Source organism: Pteropus medius, unplaced genomic scaffold, assembly GCF_902729225.1.
Source record: "Pteropus medius unplaced genomic scaffold, Ma_sr-lr_union100, whole genome shotgun sequence".
NCBI classification, from domain to species: domain Eukaryota; kingdom Metazoa; phylum Chordata; class Mammalia; order Chiroptera; family Pteropodidae; genus Pteropus; species Pteropus medius.
In genome coordinates, this window is record NW_024351730.1 from 5,760,923 (window position 1) to 5,784,056 (window position 23,134).

The 23,134-nt window shown below is 36.1% G+C and overlaps 1 protein-coding gene across 3 annotated transcripts in view; it reads right to left on the bottom strand.

Annotated features, from left to right (window-relative positions):
- The window catches only part of GABRA4 (gamma-aminobutyric acid type A receptor subunit alpha4), an 80,443-nt gene extending 62,712 nt beyond the window's left edge, over nucleotides 1-17,731 (bottom strand). For 2 of the 3 annotated variants that reach the window (XR_005649120.1, XM_039845129.1), the window contains exons 1-5: nucleotides 16,636-17,731; nucleotides 16,092-16,210; nucleotides 4,560-4,627; nucleotides 3,329-3,549; nucleotides 3,120-3,202 (exon numbers count right to left, since the gene is read on the bottom strand). Coding sequence is in view for 2 of the 3 variants with exons in the window: in XM_039845129.1 (XP_039701063.1) it covers nucleotides 3,120-3,202; nucleotides 3,329-3,549; nucleotides 4,560-4,627; nucleotides 16,092-16,210; nucleotides 16,636-16,721 (577 nt within the window). In the remaining variant the exon portion in view is untranslated. The remainder of the gene's footprint in view (nucleotides 1-3,119; nucleotides 3,203-3,328; nucleotides 3,550-4,559; nucleotides 4,628-16,091; nucleotides 16,211-16,635) is intronic. The other variant, XM_039845130.1, reaches the window with a different exon arrangement.
- Between the last annotated feature and the right edge of the window lie 5,403 nt (nucleotides 17,732-23,134).

The following is a 23,134-nucleotide window of genomic DNA, read 5'->3' on the forward strand; positions in this document are numbered from 1 at the left end:
GAGGCTCATTAGATAAGAGCCCTGACGCCCCTATTCATCTTCCAAAAGAATGAGGGGCCTTTTTTTCTTCTCACCTCCTGGTTGCTCCTTTTCAGGGCACTCATTCTTCCAATGTCCTTTCTTTTTGCAAATAGCACATTGGTCTCTTCCTAGCCTAGGTTTTCTATTTTGGCCTTCTTCGTTGCTAGGTCCCCTCTATGGTTAGGGTTTTTTTTTTTCCAAGGAGGTCAGTTTCCTTGTTGTCCCAGAAACATGACTTTTTGCACACCGTCCCTATTGTTAAAGACCTTCTGAGCTATTTCTAATAATTTGGATAAATTTTCTCCCTCAAAACCTTCCAATCTCTGTAACTTCTTTCTAATGTCAGGGGCCGACTAGCTAACAAAGGCCAAATTAATGGCTCTTCTATTGTTGGGGTCCTCCGGGTCAATAGGTGTATATAGGCGGTAAGACTCTAATAGTCTTTCCAAGAATGCTGCAGATGACTCGTCCTTAGTCTGAATTACTTCACTTACCTTGGACAGATTTATTGGTCTACGTGCAGCAGCCCAGAGTCCCTGTAGCAGAAACTGGCGATACCTTAGGAGAGCCTCCTTACCTTGATCTGTATTTGGATCCCACTGGGGACGTTGAGTCGGAAACACAGCCTGTAACCTGGTTAAGTCTGCTGTACGCTGCCCATTTGGGTCTGTTACTCCTCTAGCCGCCTCCCACAAAATTCTTTCCTTTTCTTCAGTAGTGAATAAGACCTGTAAGAGCTGTTGGCAATCATCCCAAGTGGGCTGATGGGTAAAGAAAATAGACTCTAAAAGGGAGGTTAGTCCTTGTGGTTTCTCTGAAAAGGATGGCGTTTGCAATTTCCAATTATATAAATCACTAGTACTGAATGGTGAGTAGATGACAGTAGGCTCACCGCCACCTCCTGGAATCACCTTCAATGGGGCTTGAACAGATACTGGCTCTTTTCAGGGAGGTTGAATCAGGGGAAGGTGGCCTACGATCCCTAGACCGGGTTACAGGAGGTCCCGGTCCCTCCGGAGGAGGACGTCTACCCCCATTTCCATTATAGGGTGGCGGATACCAGTCATCCTCCGAGGGAGGTCCCTGCAACACCGGTGGGGGCTTCTTAAAACCCTGGGGTATGGCTGCCATTACAGTAACGGGTGCACGACTGCAATTCTGTAAGTATTTAGGGGCATCAGAAACAACATTAATCCAAACATCAACATAAGGAATTTGGTCAGGATGCCCAGGGTTTCTATAAATCACACCTCGAACCCGGAATGCAGTCTGCATGTTAAATGATCCCTCGGAGGGCCATCCTACTCCGAAGGTCGGCCAATCTAATCGACAAAAGCGCTGCAAATCAAAAGGGGTTACTGAAGCACCATAGGCCCTTGCCCTATGACGAAAATCTTTAAAGTTGTTAAGCATGCACTGTAACGGAGTTAGTTTGCCCTGTGATTGTCCCATAGTTCCACAATAAAGCACACGAAGCAAAACAAAACCAGACAGACACAGACTAACAAACCAGAACAGGACTGAGAAAACTGTCGTCACAGTCTCAGTCGACCGCCGACCTTACTTGTCGCGTCCGACGTCCGCACGGTCCCTGGGCCCCCTACCAGAAACTGCCTCAGCACTCCCAGGATCGTGCTCCGCAAAGCGAGAAACCACAGGCGGCAGGCTAGGGCAAGTGCCCTAGAGGCCACCCCAACCGCAAATGGTCCAACGCCCCGGTGCACTGATCAATTTTCCCACAACGAGAAGATCTCGCTGGGGCCTCCAAATGTTGTATCCAGAATAACCAGACCCAACTTGAGTGCTCTTAACCAGGAGACAGTTTATTAGCCGGCGGCTGTCCTTGCAAAGGAGCAGCCACGAAATACCAAGATACAAAGTTTTTAAGCCCCAAATCCCATTCCTCATTCTGTCTTAAACACAAAGGTCGATCTTTCTCCTATTCACTACCTGTCAACCCACTGGCCAGGTGTGCAAGCGGGGAGTACAGAAGCAGAAAGCTTGTGTTAGAATGTTATGTTCCTATGGGTGATTGCCTATGTTCCCATGGACAATAGCCAGTGTTCCCATGGGCGATGGCCAAACAGTAATTTTCAGCTTATATACAATTGATTATTTTTCATGCCACGCAAGCAAGCAAGGTTACACAGGCTAAAATTGGCAGTTAGCGTATGAGCTCATTGTTACAAGTTTCATGATTAACAGAGTGTGGTTAGGGGTTCCAGAAACTAGGCCTAAGTTATGGACTTCCTTTGTCCAGTTTCAGGTTTTAATTATTCTTTAACCCTTTCACATTTCAGCAGGCCATTACACTTTCACCTCCACAGAATATCCCAAATCCATCTATCTCACAACTTCTCCTCCAGTACATCCTAGTCTAAGCCAATACTTCTCTGCTTTTACTCTAATCTCTTTACAACCCATTCTCCATAGAACAGCTAAACTGAAATTGTAAAATGTCAGTCAAAGAATGCCACATCCCTTAGTAAAAACTACCAAAGGCTTCCTATACCATTTAGAATAGAATCCAAAGTCATTAATGTGATCTGCAAGGTAATATATTATCTGGCTCTGTCTACAATCAGACCACACCTCCTACTATGCTCTTGTCGTGCTTCAGCCACTTTAAAACTAACATTGCTGCTTATATTATTCTACCTATGTCATGTCAAGAAACTCTGGACCTTCTTTGACCTTCTTTCAAGTGTACCATAAAGGACTCTGCTTCTAACAGAAACTGTAAAATACAAACAAAACGAAACAAAAAACAAAATAATTTACACTTGCTATGTTGCACTACCAATACATGGAGTTCAAAGGTCCCTAAATTTCGCCACTGCCCACCAACCTATTTATTATGAGTCAGTTTACTTAAATTATCTGCAGAAATAGGGTTTTGGTTTTGGGAGAATAGAGGGTTGTTTTTACTTCTTTATTTAAATATATTAGATAATAAACTTTCTCCTAAAAGTCAAATCTTGGACAGTTATTGCCAGGGACAATTATTTAAATGTTGGATTATAAAAAAACTATGCACATATATAAATATTAGCTTACATCAGATAATCATAAATTCTGACATTTTTATTGTAACTTACAACTCCCAAATTTCAAAGGGCATGCATGACCATCCATGGGAAAATCCACCAATCTCATAGGACACTCTGCACTTATGGTGAGTCTATGATGGAAAAATACAATTAGTATAAACTCTTTCTCTAAAAATAAATTTATAGATCTCTAAAACAAAAGAAGGAAGAAAGAAGGAAGGAAAAAAGGGAAGAAGGAAAAAGAAAAAAATGACTACCTCATTGTGTATAAAATAGTGCCATTTCTCATAATTCTAAAAAGCTTATTTGGAGCTGTCATATTATGTGAGACAGATTTCTTTCCATTCCTGAAGAAAGTATCGGGGGTCCATACTTTTGTTACCATCATATTGTTCAATCTCAAAATTTCAATGGGACCATCATATTTCAGTCTTTTGTCAATCCATGTCTGTCTGAAGAACACATCCATTGTGTATTCCTAGGGAAATTAGTTTTGACATATTCAAATCACAGATGAATACACATAAATATGGAAAAAATGCATTAAATTCGAGCCTCTTTCCCACTCATAAAAGAAAATGAGCCCAAATACAAACTAAATTAATCAAAGCAAAAATTTTCTTAAATCAATGAAACAAAAAGATTCTCAGCAATTAAAACATGTTATGTCCATCTTGATAACTTAATTTTCTATATTTATTAGATAAATGGCCATACATAGAAATAATTAATATAATTTAATAAAACTTCTAACACCAGATAATTACAGTTGTACTTTACTTTAGATCAGGTAACAAAACTACTTAATATGTAACAAATATCATTGCATAACGAATCATAAAATTGTAAGCACCTCTTTAAGACAAAGTAAAATATGTGAAAAAGAAATTTTATGTTCTTAAAATCTATTAAAATTAACCTAGGAGCCCAGAGTCGAGGGAAAAAAAGTGAAGTGGGTTATTTGACCTTGAAATAAACGTATTTAATATTAGAGAGCACAACTGAATGAATGAATTCATCTTGACCAGTGCTTGGAATTTTAAGTTCTTTAAACATGAAAGAGAGCAAGGGAGAAAAGGAGCAGAGGGAGATGAAGAATGAGCAACTGAGTCAGCATGGACACTGACTCAAATGTAATTATGACTACAGTATAAAGTTTCATATTAAAACTAATTTCACTCTCTAATTTTCTCTTCTTCAATAACTTTCTAAAGAAAAAAAAATACTACATACAAGGTTGCATCGTATGTTAAGGAGACTAATAATAGGAAAGTTATTTTTTCTTTGTTGAGAATAATCCAAGTCAAAAAATACTCAGGTATTAGAGCTGAAATGCAAATTCAATGTCTCATTCTTTATAAAATTTTTGAGTCTAATTAGGCTGTTTCTAGCTTTGTGTGATTGACAGCAAAATACATATTAATTGCCTTTTTTTCTGTTTGTTTTCTTCACACCTCAAAAGGTATATCAAATTTTCCAAGTACCTACCATTTCAACATCAGAAACAGGTCCAAAGCTGGTGACATATATGTCAGTTTTTACTTCTGTAACAGGACCTAATGAGTATAAAGTAAATAAGTGTGAAAAAATAATTACTAATTTTACAGGCAAGATGGGTTTTAAAAATTAAAGAGTAAATACAGATATGATATATTGTATTTTCTTAGCATCTTAAATTTTCAATGAGATAATGCATCCCTACAAAAAAAATAATGTAGACAAAAGAACAACAAAACCAGAAAGCAGTGTTTACTTACAGGCACAAAACAAAACAGAATAAAAAATACTCAATTACTTACCAGGGACCTTGTTTCTTCATCACCCCCAAGTACTGTTAAGACAGGCAGTGCAGGGAACAAAAGCTTTTAGCCTTTATGATTTTTTATAGTCCATCATCTGATTGGCTTTTAGTAAAGAAGTGAGCTGTTAAAAAGAGGGTACTAAGCTACTAGGTAAAGAGAAAGACCATAATGGCTGCAAGGAATGCACTTTCGGAGAGGTGAGAATAGTGATATTCTAGAAAAGAGACCAGTGGGGCTGGAGCAAAGCAAGTAAGGAGGAGAACGATAAGAAATAAGGCCATATAGACAATAATAACCAGGGTCAGTGGACAGAGACTTAACCCCTGAGCCTATATTCTGAAAGTGCCATCTTTTTGGAAACATGTTTATATCTTAGGGTGACAGTTGTTAAAACTACATGGAAAAGAACTTGTAGAAATCCCAGTGACAGATGGGGTGGTGCATGAAGTGGTTGTTATGGGCTAAGTTATGATCCTCCCAAATTCATATGTTGATCTCCCAACACCCAGTTCCTCAAAGTGTGATCATATTTGGAGTTAGGATTTATAAGTAGAGAATTAAATTAAAATGAGCTCACTAGGGTGGGCCTTAGTTCGATGTGCCTTGTGTCCTTGTAAGAGGAGATTAGGACACAGGAACTCACAGAAGAAAGACCACATGAAAACACAGAAAGAAAATGGCCATCTACAAGCAAAAGAGATAAACTTAGAAGAAACCAACCCTGCTGACATCTGGATCTTAGACTTCTAACATCCAGAATTGTGAAAAAACAAACTTGCTGTTGTTTAAGTACTCAGTCTGGAGTACGTTGTTATGGCATCCTGAGCAAATGAATACAGAGATTAATCATTTTCCCTATGTTCTTTCCCTAAATTTTCTCCTGTCATACTCACCACAACTCTGCCTATGCACATAGGTCGCAGTAAGAAGCTTCATTTGTATCCTTTAATCATCAAGGGTTTGAAGTAAGGAAATTATAGGATCTGAATTGTACTTTTTACAGAATCACTCTGGCAGTTATATGAAGAGCAACTTTTAGGGAAGCAAGAGTAAGAGAAGGGCTCTTATAAGAAGCTGCCCTACCAGTCCACTTGAGAAATGACGGTGGTCTGGTCTAGAGATACAGCAGTGGGGAGGAGAGTAAAGAGATCAAGGAGCATGTATGTATGTAACTGCTCACAAGGAATGTGTTTTTTCCAAAGAGCAATAATCAGTGATATAACAATTCTATTTATTGAAAGCCTAGGTAGGATACTAGGGTCTTTCCATGTGCTATTTCATTTAATCCTCATGACACCCTCTAAAGGTGATATTATCACAAAAATTTTATGGATATGGAAACTGAGCTCACAGAAATTAAATACTGCATGCTAGAATCAGAATTATAACCCCCTTGTATTGATCTTCAAAGTATATTCTAGCTTCACTATACTAATTATATCATTAAATAATAAATTAATAATTAATTGTTATTATATAATATATAATATTATGGTATATAATTAGTATATAATATATAGTATATAATTTTACTATATAATTTTACATCAAGTACATAAATTGCCATACCTACATTTCCTGTTTTGTTCATGAGTATTTTCTGCACTATGTTGCTGAAACTCTTTCTATGTTTTGCTTTTATTATTACAGCTTCCTTGAGTCTTTCTCCCCTTAACAGCAAAGACAGAATCTTAATCCTCTTTGAAATCCTCAACTGGCAAAGCGCTTTGCTCATACTAGGTGATGAATAACTATGTGTTTGATTGTGTTCTTAATATCATCCCAGCAGTGATTTAAAAACCTCCCAAAAAACATTACTGGGATTCATCTGTTACATCAGTTAAGCTAAAAATATTTCCCGATTAAAGCAGAAACTGTGTCTTATTTATATTTGTATCCTCTCCCAGAAGTAATCCCAGACCTTAAATGTAATAGGTTTCCAATAAATCAGTTTTCAATGAATAATGGTCGCTATGCAATTAAGAATAATTCTCAGAGATGCTTCTTCTAACAATACTGTTCAGGATGTTCAAATCAATCTTACTAAGATCATAATTACATAGAAACCAGATGATTTTGAGTTTGGAAGGACTTCTTATAATTTTATATGCATTTGTATAACATCAAAGACATGTTTTATTTTCAAAATTCTACTTCTTTGGTAATAGGGAAATATTTTTTTTTTTTTGTCTCAAAATATGGTGGGCATTTTATAAGGCAAACAAGTGAACTTTGACAGTCTTTGAAAGAGCCAAAACTACCAAGATCAAATTCAGGGGAATAGTCCCATCTTATTAATGAATCTAGCTTGCTTGTAAAGTAGAAAGGCAGTTAACAATGTTATCAGATAATTTTCTACTTTTAACTACTTTAGCTGTATAGACCTGGTTGAAGGATATCACTATTTAATTTCTTTTCTAATAACAGTGTCCAATTTGCTGTCACACCAGGAAAAAGATCTAAGGTGTTTCACTGATGTTGAACCTAGTCAATCTTTGTTTCTACATTGCCTCCCCAGATATGCACTTGAAGAGACACTTCTGGCTTTTCAGCCACCTAAATCCATACATCCAGCTACATGTTACAGAACACTATTGATGTGTCTGCCAAAAAAAAAGAGGCAAAGTATTTACAAGGTACAATAACAGCAACAAGGAACCTTGGGTGTAATAGTTAAAGAAATCTCTAATTTTGTTTGTCATTTAAAAAAATAATATAGAAATACTAGCCTTCCTGTATATTAAAACACGTAGATGACATTAAAGATCAGTACTTCCTGTAATTTGTGATTCTCCTATCAGTCCAGGTCAACTTTTCAAATAATTTAAAAAATTAAATAAATAAGAAAAACATTTAAAAACAATAAAATATGAGCAAAAGATGATATGAAATTTATATAAGGAAAATTCTCATAAGCAGTAAAGATTTGAAAAGATATTCAACTATAATAGAAATCAAAAAATTCAATCATTTCAAAATAAAATACCATTTCAAGTATTCTATGGAGATATTTATATATCAAGAGTTAAAGGATTTGTGGATCCTGAATCTCATATTCACTGTAAATGGGAGTTTGAGTTTATAAAACCATCACAGAAAACAGTTTGGCATTATCTCATCAAGTTGAACTCCCACATACACTAAGATTCAGAAAAATCCATTCCTGGATATATATATATATGAAATTCTTACACATTTAAAGCAGGGAATTTGGACCAGGCTATTCACAGCAGTACAATCTTGGAAACAAGCAAAATGCTTACTGCCAACAGACCATATGAATAAACTGGTTCCTATGCAATGGGAATATCACACAGCAGTCAAAATGAATGATCTATCTCAATATGCCACAAGAAGAATGAATCTTAGCAATACACAGTTAAGTGAAAAAAAGCATCAAGAGATTATATGTCATGTTCAAAACAATTTTTCATTTAAATTTATTTATTAAAAACTGAAGTTGAGCTAAAATGACATTCAAAGAAAAGCTACAAAATAATTTTAAAAGAATGCAGAATGGTGGTTACTTTAGATGGTGAAGATAGGAAACTAAGATGAAAGAAACCACATAGAATAAAAGTCGTTGTCAAGGTTGTGCTATTTGGCAATTTAACTGATAGGTTTATTATATAATAGCAAGTGAACGAATAAATGGATGGGTGGATTATAAGCAGGTTATTTGTGGACCTACAATGAGAGTATGTCATGAAATAATTATTAATTCAGAATCCAGTTCTGTGCACTAGAGTCTTTTTTCAAATAAATACATTTAAAGGGTCTAGAGAATAATACACAAATGCAAACTGATATATCTTTTCATCTAAAAGAAAATTAACAGCTCAGTGAAGTATTATCTAAATATCTACCAAGTTACTAACAGTCTATATCTAGATTTTATAGTGCCTATTTCAGAAAACACCAAATGCATTTTGCATATTCTTGCCCTAAATAAAATGGCACTAGTACATTTTTTTGGTTAAACTGAGAGTGTAAGAAAGTAAATTTGAGTTCTTGGTTCTATGGTTTCTTGTTTTCTCAAGGGCATCTTTCTTTCAGTTAGCCCTTCCCTCAACTTTAATTAAATTATCTTCACTTTCACATGTAAACTTCTAAAAAACAAACATACCAAAAAAAAAAAAACTCAAAAAACTACATGTACTGCCACTAATTCTTCCTTTTTATACACTCCATCATCTATTGTAATCTGAGTTTCATGCTGGCGATCTACTAAAATTCTTTTTGTCAATATTATTAGTTTTACCTACCTATAGCACTGTTCCCCAAAACTTTAAAAAATAATCTTATTTCTCTTATTTATAAAAAGCTCTTTTGATTCTACTTCTACATCCACTTACCAACCATTTCTCTCTTCCCCTGTACAAATGACCAAAAGAAAACTGCCCCCACTCTCTCTTGAACCCACCCATGACACCACCCATCACACCCAACACACCACCAAAGCTGCTTTTGTCAAAATCACTAACATATAGATATTACTAAATCTAGTGGTCGATTTTATATTCTTATCTTTATTAACCTGTCAGGAGAACTAGATGTGATTGACCAATTCTGTCTCCTCTTTGAAAAAAAAAGAAAAGAAAATTTTAAATTAACATCCAGAATGCACACTGTCTTTGAGGTTTTCCTCCTACCTCAAAGTCCATTCCTTCTTAGCTTTCCTCTTCTTTCTCAACCTCGTAACATTGGAGATTTGGGAGCTCAATATTTGTACCTCTTTTCTATAATCTTAATTTCTTAGCGATCCCTTTAGTCTTTAAATTCCATATATGTTGACATACCCATCATCACTGCATTCAGGCTCATCTCCACTTGGTATCTAATAGAGATCTCAAATTTAACATATCTACATGTAAACTGTTCATTCACATCCCTAATCTGCTTCTGCCACAGTCTTGGCAACTCTGTTTTTCTTGGTATTTAAGTCAAAAACTGGAGTCAGACTTGACACTTCCCTTTTTCTCACATCCCACATTCTATAACATCAGTGGACTAGAACTTTAAAATATAACCAGAAGCCAACCATTTCTTATAACCTCACAAACTTCTCTGCCATCAACTTGTCAAAATGGCCATCAACTCTTTCCTAGTTTATTGTGAAAACTTCTCATCCCTTTGCCCTTGACCTTGACAGCCTGTTCTCATTACAGCTACCAAGGGGAGCCTTTAAAGATTGGCCAGTTCAGGTGTTTCTCTTGCCAGAATCAGAATCCCTCCAATCACTGATGCTACTCAGAGCCAAAGCAAAGTTCTTACCAGCCTGCAAAGTTTTATACAACCTCATTCTTGTATCGTACTGACCCCTTCGTACTCCTGAGCCCTGCTAAATTTCATTGCAATGACACCGAATTCTATGCTTAGCATGTTTGCACCTAGAGTTCTTTCCAACTAGAAAATTCCATCCAAACGTGGCTTAAGTTCTTACCTACTCAGGATCACTATTCAGATATCGCCTTCTCATTGAAGTCCTCCCTAACTATGCCAGTTAAAACTGCAAGCTCCTCCCCCACTGTACATTACTCTGTAGCAGTTGTCAACATCTGACATAGTCTATATTTAACTTATTTGTGTTGCTTATTTTGTAGAATGCCAGTTGATAAAGGGGATACCTTTACTCACTAAGGTATCCCCAGTGCTATGCTAGAATGGTGCCTGGCTCATATTATAGGATTAATAAATCTTTGATGAATAAATCTTTAATGAAATGAAATATCTCCATGTGGCCAGTCTTAATCTTACTTAACATCATAGAACAATTTGAGAGGTGCCTCATCCATCCTTATTAAGACATGCTATTTTCTCGAATTCTATAATTTCATATTCTTCTACTGCCCACTATATCGCCTTCTACTCTTTTCTATTTTCCTTTGATTATTTTGCATACCTTTTCTGCTCTTCCTCAATTGTTAACATTCCTCAAGTCTTGGTCTTCAGTTCTTTTCTCTGCTGTTTTTTATACTCTTATCTAGATATCTAGTCTCACAGCAATATATGCTGATGACTCTCTTGTATATTTCCAGACATAATTCTCTGATATCCAGATAGGTACAACCACTAGGAAGTCACACATGTATGCTAAACTTAATATGACCAGACATAAACTCATGATTTTTCCTCCACCCTTAGCTCCAGTTTATATAACATCATACTCTGCCCATTTTCTCAGAATGAAAATTCAAGCGTCATTTTTTATTTCATTTCATTCCTTTACCACCCACATTCAATCTATCACCAATTCTTTGTTGAATTATATCTCCAAAATATATCTCACTTTTATCCACTTATATTCTTCTTTACTACATCTACCACCTTATTCCAAACCACCATTCACTTAATGGAGAGAACCAAAAAAGAACTCCTTCATTTGTCTCCTTGCTCCTAATATTGATCGTCCCACTTCTTTATCTAAGCCTTTCTTTATTCTGCAGCCAGAGGGGTCACATTAATCTAAGTCATACAATGTCATTCCCTCCACCTGAAAAACTCCAATGGCTTCCAAGTTCATTAAAAGAATAATCTAGTCTCCTAATCCGGTCTTGCCAGATCTGGCCTTGGCTCACCACCCCAAGTTAGTCCTATGAGATTCTTCCTCTTGCTTTCCAGCTAAGGCACACCGAACTCCTTTCACTATCTAAATCTCACTAGTCTATTAGCTATCTTAGGATCTTTGCACTTGCTGTTTTTACCTCCATGAGAACAACTTCTGCTTACCTTTTCCATGTCTGGCCCCATTAGGTCTCAGCTTAAAAGACTTCCTTGACCACTGCAACTGAAATAGATCTCTCACTCTATTTATGCTCTATATTAGTGTGCTGTTGATTTGTCCCATAGCATTATCTTTATTTATTTTATTTGTTATTTTTATTTTTATCTTTCTATATTACTTAGCTGTAAAGTTTATGAGGGCCCGAGTCTGATTCAATATTATATCTTCACAACCTAACATTCTTCTTGATAGATAGTAGTTGCTAAATAGCTATTGCTTCAACAAGTGAGTTAATGAATGTGACAAATCAGAAGAGAATGAAGCTTTATTTTGCTGTTGCTCTGTGGATTTAAAGAGTTCTTTTCATCTATGTATTTGTAAAAAATATATCCTCTGTTGATATTCAATTAATAAAGCTAAAATACGACACAATTTAATTTTAGGTGGTTGTGATTAGATTATTTGAAAACATTGCAAGGGTATTTTCATTTGTGGGGAAAAAGTTATTCCAAACTTACCTAAGTGTATACACTTCTCCATGTTTGCTTTTCCATTTTAAAATGTTATTAAAGCTTTAAAATAAAAGTGCTCATTGCACTCCTTTGGGAGAAATGTTGTTTTGCTTATTTTAATGACCTACTTACTTAGTAATGAGAAGAAATGTTAATGAAAATTTGACTCTTGGTAAACAGAAAGGTGCAAGAAAGGCTCAGAAGTGGATATGGCAATAGACCAGCTGCCTGACTAAGGATATAAAGATTACTGTGTGAGTTGTAGCCTTGTCAGTTACCACTTCTGAGGTTCTTGGGCAATTCATTGGAACTTTTCTCTGCCTCCTTTTTAACAGAGAAATAATGCCTGCCCTACTATCTCTTTGTGTTGTGTAATAATTTTATTACATATTATATGTGAAAATGTTTTCAAAACTGTTTTCAAAACTTATTAGATATTGTATGCGAAAAAGGACTTCCTGTATGAAATCATACTGCAGGAGTGAGCACCTTGCAAAATTCACGCTAATGCTCCACTCCCATCTTACAGAGGTTGAGAAAGACAATCTAAGGCAATCGTCTATATTTGACGCATTTATTATTCCAAACCATGTGTCTCAAAAGGCTGAGAAGAACAAAAGCTTGTGTAACCCTTCAGTAAGTATAAAATGGGTAAGGGCCAGCTTCCTAAACTATCTCCTGGTGATCAGTACCCTAGCTATGCATATGTAAGAAGGCATATAACAGTGTTAAATGTAGACAAGAGCACAGGGGGATGATTTTCTAGCTCTTTTATGGAAGGGTTTACTTGTGTGCCACTTCTAAGCAGGTGCAAGCTACTTCAGGATACTGGCCAACTGATTTGTCAGAGGCTGAAAGAACTTTACCCCTTCAGAAATCCCAATCTAGCTTTTCTCACCATGTCTCCTTCCTTCTCGTCTCACCTTTCCCCCTTTTCTTCTCCAATTGGAGAATGTGGGAAACAAGGGAGAGGAGATCCTGGAGAGATGAAAAGAAGAGAACTATTTTAGTTCCTTTTATTTCCCCCATAGCAAGCTGTGCTGCTGAGTTAAAAATATGTAATTTAGTTTCCAAATCTATTTCAACCCCTGCCTGGCCTACTGAGCAATCACAAACCATCCAATTTCAATTCAAATCTTTGCTTTTAGCTTTATTTTAAATGGAACACAGCTAAGTTGTATAAACAGATATAAAGTAAATGTTCCACAAAGAATGGAGGTAGGATAAAGGGAACCAGGAAGTAAATCCATATTTATAGCATACTGGTCAAAATTTGAATTGTTTTCATTTTATTTTTAAAATGCCAAACTTTCCACAAAGTATAAAATGTCAAAGAAGGGATCAAACTTGTGGCATTCAAGAGTCTATGCTAAGAATGAATTATCTTATTTTAAGAGAATTATATTTCATACACAACATCTTGTAAACAGATTACACATTTTCTGCAGGTGAGAATTACTATTCCTCTGTCACATTTGGAATACTACATATTTACAGAGAATGACCCATTTCTAAAGAATGAATCACATCTACCACAAATATTTATGAGCACAGCAAAAAAAAAAAAAAAAACTGTTCTATAGTAAATTTTTAATGATTAATCAACTGCTAACAATTGAAGTAAGGTGAATTCAACCTCTTCCCATAAAACTATAAAAGTATTTCCAGGTGTGTAATGAAAATCACTTGGCCGTGACAAGTGAGCTTGAATAATGCCTTTGAGATATTTCAGCAGTACTACAGCTAACCAAAATCAGTAAGGGCTTACATAGATCGATTTCACTTATCGTATTGTCTATATAACATTATGGGAAAGGGTATTTACTAAAAAGAATCCATCTACAATGGATCTCTTCTTCTTTTTGAATTATAACTTGCATCATAACCAGCCAGGAAGATATTATTTTGGTTTTCAACATTTAATAATAAAATCATATAGTTTCAATTATAAATTTCCACTTTATGTTCAAGTACATCAATTCTTTAATGAATATTTAAACATGTGATTTGATACTAGTTATTTTTTTCTTTACCTGAAACGTCAAGTAAACCTGTATGAGCAGATAAATATTTTTATTGATATAAAATAGATTTAAATGGTATCACTTTATCTGGAACATTTTCAACAAAATTATTTGTGATCTAAAGTGATAATTTCCCAGTCACTTATGAACAATCGTGCATTGACAAATGATTCACTTCTGTAAGAAGGCCTCTTTTCAGATTTACATAAAGTCAAAGGCAGTGCTGAGCATCCTGGAAAGGCAAAGTGAAAAGAATCAGGAGCATCTTTCATCCTTCTCACTCATCTTTATGACTGTCAACACACAAAGGCTGAGTTAATACCCTCAGTGGCTCCCCATAACCTTCTCAATAAAATCCAGAAAAGAGTAGTTTGGATCAGAAGACTTAACCTGATCTCAGCTTATCATTAATATGTTATGTGTCCCTGTATAAATTACTTTCCCTTTCTAGTCCTCAGTGTCTTCGTTTGTTAAATGAGAAGAATAAGGCTAGATAGACTCTAAAGAAACATCTAGCTCTACTCTATCCATTTCTATTTTATCTCCAACAGTTCTTTCTAACTGGGACCAAACTTCTAAATCATGTCTAATTCTGTCCTCTTTTGCAGAAATGTCCTACTCCCTTTTACTTTTTCCATTCTCACATCATCTTGTCTCCTACACGTTCTCAATAGGAAGCTAAAATTCCTTGGTGCTTCTAATATTAAGTGATGCTCATCACATACTATCTGATATTTTCCCAATCTATATGGGTTTGTCTTTTAAATACACGACCTGACCTGGGTTCACATCCTGCCCATGCCACTTATTAACTGTGAACTTGGACCGGTTTCTTTACTTCTTAAGCCTCACTTTCTTCATCTGTAAAACGAGGATAGAAATAGCTTTCTCTCAGGGGTGTGAGAGTTAAACAGTAACACCTATAAAATGCTTGGTATATATGAAAATTTAAATAAATAAATACAATATCACTTGTCGTTATTGTTACTATTACTACTACTAGAATATAAGGTCCTTTAAGACAGAGCCTATGTCTTCAATTTTTTTCCTGAGGCTTATCAAGCTCAGTGCAGTGGAAAAAACAGGGGCTCATGGGTCAGCACCTGGGGCCACACTTCCAGTGAAGTCACTTGTCTTTTCTGAACTGGACTGGACCAGTGACTTCACTGGAAGGTTCAATTATCTTGATATTTCTGTGAACCTAGTGCCTAGCACAACACTTGCCACATAGATTCTCATTATGTAAGCAAAGGAAATATGAATATGAAAAAGAGCAACAGTATTGTGGTGGATGTACCTCTGTTAGAACTTTTATAAATATTTATTAAAGTAAAAAATAAAGCTGAAACACCACTGACTCCAAAGTCTTAGGAAGGAAACAAATGCCACCTCCCAAAATAAATTAAAAATTCATCCTACTGTAGAAGAGGAAAGGACTGGGTTCTCTATCAGAGCAGACAGCTTCGTGCCCTAGATTTTTGTCCTAGGTAGAACAAGGCCGAGGTTTTGGCAGAAGGACGGACACCACGTGGGAGGACAGGGGACTTTGGATCAGCCGTCTCAAGTGCAACCTGCTCTGAGTGAAATGGCCAGGTTCAGGGGAACCCCATTCTCTGGGCACAGAATTCTGGGCAGCTGAGCCCCCAGTTACCAGTTTTGACTCTTCTCCTCCAACCTCCCCCACCCAACAGTCAGGTCCCGGGAGGTAATTAGTGTGGGGGAGAAGCGGAGCTTCTGAGGGGGCAAGGAAATGGGAAAGTATGGCTGGGGGCGGTCTTCCTGTCAGAGGTCTTATCAAGAGAGGGGAGGAAGGGAGAAAGAGAAAGAGATTGTTTTTTTTATTTTTACACGCGAAGCATACCTAATGATTTTCCCACAGACAGGCAGACAGACAGACAGACAGGCAGACCGAGAGAGGGACAGACAGGACACACTTGAGCGTTTGAAATCGTTCATACCCCCAAATCCAGGACGCAGTCTGTTGTCATAACCATCGAGTAAACTGTCCAGGATGCGGGTAAAATTTTCTGGGCATAATTTCTCCTCCTTTTGGTTCTGTCCTGGGGATTCGTTTAAACTGCAAACACGAAAAAAATAAAAATAAAAAAAATAAGCAAAAGACCAAAAAAAAAAAAAATGGGGTGGAGGAGATTATTTTAAGAATCAGAACAGGTGGAAGGAAACAGGTTTATCTTCTAGGAAAGAGTCCCTTACCCAAGCTAAAAAAAAAAAAAAAAAAAAGCCAGAGCTGAGAGATGAGGGAGAGAAACAGTCAGGAAAGACGCACCCCTGCACACGCACCCCCAACAGTAGCACTCTTCCTGCACCCGGTGGCCCTTCTACTCTGCGTCTACCTGGTCACAGAAGCCTGGCTCTGGCCCCTGACCTTACAACGAAGACAGGAGGCTCTGATTTGCGCTGGGAGGAGTGGGCGGCCAGAGGGGCCGGGAACTGGTCACTTCTCCGCCTTCCCCTTGCCCCTCATTATCCCAGGGAACTCACCAAACCGCCAGGCACAGGACATGCAGGAGGGCGAAACTGACCCCGAAGGACGTCGCGATCGCGGGTACCTTCTTGACAGAAACCATCTTTGCAACATGCCATACTTTAAGCCTGTTCACGTTTCCAGGCTCTCCAGATGCCCTGAGCAGGGTGCTAGGCGAGGGCAGAGGCTCTCCGTGGCGTGCGCACACTTGCGCTCACACTCGCCCGCGCTCAGCCAGCCCGAGCTGCGGTGGGCGCGTGTGTGCACGCGGGCCAGGGGGAGGCGGAACCTGCCTTTCCTCGCCCCCTCCTTTCCTCGCTGAGCTCTCTCTGTGTTGGAGAGCTATATATACCGCTCAACACCCTTTCGCGCCCGCACCCTGAAGCTTCCAGGGATAACCGTGGTGCGCTTTCAAGTGAGGCTGAGCAAGTTCTTTCCGACCTTTAACTCTGGGGCTCAGCACCGGGGTCTCCCCGCCCACCTAGAGTCCGCGGCGTCCCCACCCCAAGTACGTCCCTTCCATAGCATTGCTTAACCTCCACTTCCCCCTCCTGGTCCCCCTCCCTCCCGCTGGGATTTGGATCCAACCAATGAAGCTCCTCCCTCCTTAGGTTGTTGGAGGACTTGTTTGTACCCATTTCAAGGCTGGAGGTGGAGAAAGGGCGAGATGACAGTGATTGCTGTACGGAGGGGTGGGAGAACGGATAGAGAGGAGAAGGGTTCATCAAGTCTGGACAACAACCATTGAGACTCTTCCCTTCAGAAGTGCTGGTGGGGGTGGGAGGACGGCGGCGAAAGAAATGATTCTTTCTGATGAAAGGGATTTCCACTTACTGAGCGGACTCTCTCAAACTGTTAGGAAGTGGACGTGAGTTTCACTCTGCAGTCAACGCATTCTCAAGCTGTTGCTGTGAAGATACTAAATTCCTTTACTATACCCGCCCCCCACCTGGCACACACAGGCCCTCTACCCGCTTTGCTGCTCCATCCTTTTCTGGAGAGGAGGGGAGAGGTGGAGGCAAAACACTACATCTGGTCAAAATCACTCTCACTTCTCGTGATAATAGACACTTTTATTTCATAATAGAGCTGACTGAATTCCAGAGGTCAACTGCTTTCGGGAAGGGGAAAAGATGGCTGAGGAGAGGGAGAGGAGAGATACTAGAAAAAGAAAATGTGTTGTGTATGGAGGGGGGGAGAGGGGAGCAAGGAAGTGCAGAAATATGAAGGTGTTAAAATTATACCTCTAACTTTCTTCTTTAAAGTTAACATAAGCCTTTGATTGTTGTTTTCAATAGAATTCTAATTGGATCCAAGTGCACTGCCCCCACCGCAAGCATCATTATGTTAAGCAAGACACGCACAAATTTACCATAAAGGTTTATATCTGATATGGTGGAATGCAAATAAACTGACCGCCCTACTACTACAGTCTTAGAATGGACACCTTAGAGTCCACAATAACTATGAAATTCCCTGAAAATGAATGCAAAATTTTGTATTTATGTAAGTAAGTGCATTTTTGTAGGGGACTGTTCATAACTTTCATCAGATTTTCAAAGGCTATGGACTACTATAGCATGGATTAATGTTTTAATATAAAAGATGATGACACATATAATAGGACACTCAGCCAAACAGGTGAACAAACATTTGTAACTAATGTATGAAAATTATCTCTGTCCCATTTGATAACCTTTTTTATTATCATTTTATTTCTTTATGTAGATCTTGAATTTCTTCAAAAGAAATTCTTCAATTTATCAAATGACCAACTAGCTTGGTACACAAAAATTTTGTGGTGAAAGAATGAATAATTTGAAAGGGTTCAACCTGTTCTTTCTCTTAACGATTTCTGGTAAATATTGAACCATTTTTAACTATTTGAAGAGGGTAATGATGTAAATTGCTTTTTTATAAATTCTAGAGGTTTGTGAATGTACATCAGTTGAAAGATTTTGGTTTCAAAAATATAGAAACTGTCAACTTTTTATGTTAATGCATATCTGTTCCATATATTCAGGATAGGCAAGAAGAATCGATTTGGTGTTCTCCAGTCACACCATTCCTTATTGGTATTAAAACAATGCTTCCACTGAAATTTTACCTTTATGTTGGCATATTGTCATTGTCTAGTTATAGATTTTTACATTCATTTTAAGACATCTCAAAACTGTGTTAATATGTAAAAATAATAATCTGGGATACCTTAACAGATTCTATTTGAATAAACATTTCATAATATCAGTTGATACTGCTTCCAAAATAAGTAATTATATTTATCATTTAGTTAATGCAGATTTAGTTATTTCAATGTGATTATTTAAAAGAGAATAAAATTTTGGACAATATTTGTATTCTACCTGAATAATTTCTATACATAGAATGTGAAAAGTCAACTATTATAGTAAATTTTTAAATTATTAATTAAATATTTTAATTGTCCATGATCAAGTTTGACGTTGAGGAAAACATATCCATACTTAATACTAGTTCTCTAATATCAGCTTTTGTTTCATTTGAAAATTCAATGTTTTATAATAAGTAGAAAAAAATATATTTTAAGGGCCTGGAATCCAAGTAATACATTTAATAAATATTTTGTGAGCTCATTTGCAAATGGCTTATAATTAAATTCTGAAATGACTTCTCAGAGTAATTTTAGAATTATTTTATAGCCAATTCCTAAGAGCCATGACTTGCGTGTGTGTGTGTGTGTGTGTGTGTGTGTGTGAATGTCCTATAAATTTGATACAGAGTAATAAGTATTAGAAGGAACATTCTCTTGATTGTATTTGCATTTATGTGTGTGTATTTTCAAAGTTTCTGGAGAAAAATACTATTGAAAACGATAGATTTTTTTTTTATCAACCTCTGATACTAATGATTAGCAAGGTCAATTTATGCATTTCTAATAGTGCCCCCAATTAAACATATTGTTAAATTTGTTGCCAAAGGCCTACTTTATGATAAATACATGTCTTTATTTCTTTTTCTTTTTTTTTTTTAACTTAATTAACAGAAGTTAATTTTCTTGCAGTTCTGGATGCTAGAAGTCCAAGATCAATGTTCAGCAGGATTGTTTCTTCTGAGGCTTCTCTCCACGGCTTATTGATGGTCATCTTCTCACCATGTTCTTATATGTTTTTTTCTGTATGCATGCATGTCTGTGTCCCAATTTCCTCTTCTTATGAGGACACCAGTCATATAGGATTTAGGCCCATCCTAAAAAGATAAAAATATAATTTTAACTCAATTATCTTTTTTAAATGTTTATTTCCAAATAGAGTCACATTCTGAAGCACTCAGGGTTAGGACTTCAAACTGAATTTGGGGCAGGGGACACAATTCAGCCCATGTACCATTAATTTTCCTTCAGTGATATAGAAAACAAAATGAAAGTAATATACATACAATGAGTTTGTAAATTCATTAAGCCATAGAGGCATATTTGATATTCTCATATCAATAGTAATAATATAATGATAATAATCTTTATTATAAGAATAATACCAGTTATCTTTTATTAATAGCTAATGTCATTTAAAATTTCAGAAAAACACATTTGTGTTTAGATATTAATTCCCACATTTTATAGATAAGGAAATTGAAGCTTAAACTGTTAAGTAGTTCACTCATGGTTACATGACCAGAAAAATGAAAATGTCAAAATTTTATTCCATTTCCCAGGAAAACTACTTTAATACAATTTCTCTCAGTGTGTGTTTTTTTTTTTTACTGTTCTCTTTTTAATTTGATATATGTATATATTGTGAAATGAGTACCATAAAGTTAGTAAATACATTCATCGCATCACAGTTACCTTTTTTGTATGTGTGGTATGAAGATTTAAGATCTACTCTCTCAGGACATTTCAAGCATGCAACACAGTATTGTTGACTATAGTCAACATGCTATACTTTAGATCCCTAGAATTTATTCATCTTATAATTGAAAATTTGTACCCTTTGATCAACATTTCTTCATTTTTTCCACCCCCAGCCCTTGGCAACCAATTACTCTATTTCTATGAGTTTGGCTTTTTTATATTACACATATAAGTGAGATGAAGCAGTATTTGTCTTTCTCTGTCTTTGTTACGTCTTGTTTCAAGAGTTACATAGGACTAATATCACCAATTCGAAAAGCCATATTTAAGTTAATTATGATCACACACTATGATTAAGCCATCCCATGCCTATTTTATAGGCCTAGAAACTAACAAACATATTTCTAAGGAGGCACCTAATAAAACAGCATATCATTTGTAGTAGTGGGGTATTGGAAACAAATTAAATGTCCTTTAACAAGGAAATGGAGACTTTATATTGCAGTGTAAATGGAGTATTATAAAGCAATGATAATTAAGGAAATCAGGTATATGTATCAATATGGATATATGTCAAGAATATAATGTAAATGAAATGCAAGTGGTAGAATAATACCTTCAGTAAAATATTATTCATACAAAATTTAAAAAATGAAAAATAATGTACATTATTGATATTTCTGCAGAGATATGAAAGCTGCATGAAAAAATTAGCACCAAATTAAAGATAATGGGTATCTGTGGAGAGGAGGAAAGAGGAATGTATAAGAGAAAGGAACAATTGGCTACTACAACGTTTTATATAATGCTTTATTTCATTGAAAAATCTGAAGCAAATATGACAAAATGTTGAATCTTGACAAATCTAGTAGTAAGGATTTGAGTGTTCATTATATTGCTTTTTTGTATTCTTCTGATTATCTATTGCTGTATAACAAGCCATTACAAAACTCGTTGGCTTAAAACAGCAATTTGTAATGATTTCTCAGTGTTCACGGTTTGACCAGACTCAGATGGTAGTTCTCCCTGGAGGTGACTCACCTTGTTTCAGTTAGATAAGGCTGGGGGTGTAGTCATCTGAAGCTTTAACTGAGATGGCCATTGAAGACAGCTTATTGCTTCACTTACTGGCACCTCAGTTGGAACAGTTGGAAGGTTAGCCGAAACTAACTCTCTCTCTCATCTATCTCTCTGTCTCTGTCTCTGTCTCTGTCTCTCTCTCTCTCTCTCTTTCTCTCTCACTTGCTCTCTCTCATCTGTCTCTCTCTCTCGCTCCTCCCTCTATTGGTTCAATCTCCTTGGGAAACTCTATCACAAGTGGTATGGGGATACAAAACTAAATGTTTATTGAACCTTTTTGGGTACAAATAAAATTTAATGGCTATATCCACTCAACAAGTAAAAAATTTTTTTGCCTTTCAAATGCCATGAAAATGTTCTCAAAAAAGTAGTATGAAATTATTATAGCATCCTGAATTTTATCTTATAACAACTTATTATCATTGTTTCTCTTGGGATATGCAGTTTTTTTAGTGACAGAGGTAAAGATTCATAACATATGAGCATTTATAAATGTTATCCTATGTGAGCCATAATTTGGTTCTGAATTAATCACTATATTTGAATTTTGTCCTTCTGACTTTTTAATCTGCCAAAAATATATGCTCAGTATAGAAATCACAGAATTAAAAAACATTAGCAAAAAAATGAAATAAGATATATACAGTACAATTATTCAGATAAAATATTTTTTAACTCTTTTAAAAAAATAAAGGACCTAAGACTTTGAGGAAATATTACCACTTGCTTTATAAGTTTTGGGAAAAATAATAGTGAATTAACATATTTGGTGATTAAATAAGCTCAAGAAGCAAAGATATGGAGTGCATTGTGTATTTTATGCAAATTTATTGTATATATTTTCATTGGATATTTTTATTTTATCAGTTTTTTACTAGTGATATAAAGAAATTCTCATTTCAAATATGTTCAAAAACAGAAGAAATTAAATTAGCCTAAAAGATGTATTTCTTTTCACTAATTATTCTAGACACATATATTTTGGTCATTCAAATTGTTAACATAAAAAAACTTTTTAAGAAAACATTATAGCAGATATTTACGTCTTTTTCAGTATTCTAAAATTCTCAATACAGATTCACAAATCAGATTCACATGAAGTAAATAATGGAATATCATAGGTGTACACTGTCCTGCCATCCAACCAACACAACATTTGGAAATAAATTTCCCATACAAACCTGTGAAGACTCAACATGACACAGTGGTGATACATTTGATCCTCACAAGGCTACGAAGCCAGACTGCTCTTCATTACCATCTGGTGGCTACTGTGTGGAGTGGCATTAACCATTATTTTAAAAGAGAGTTAAAGGAACTGAATGTCATAACTTAAGAACATAGAGAAGAACTTTGTTATTATTGATATTAATATTAAAAATGTTTAAAGATAAAAACCAATGAAGAATTTTGGACTTTCCTTACAATAAAAAAGTATATCATAAAAAATATTTATTGAGAACAATTTACAATGGATGAAATTTGAATGTCTGGTAAATATGATTTCTGAATAGTATGATTTTCAAATCATACCTGTGTGTATTACAACAACAACAACAAAAACCCACAATTTTTTTTCTTTTAGTGATAAATTAAATATAACCGTT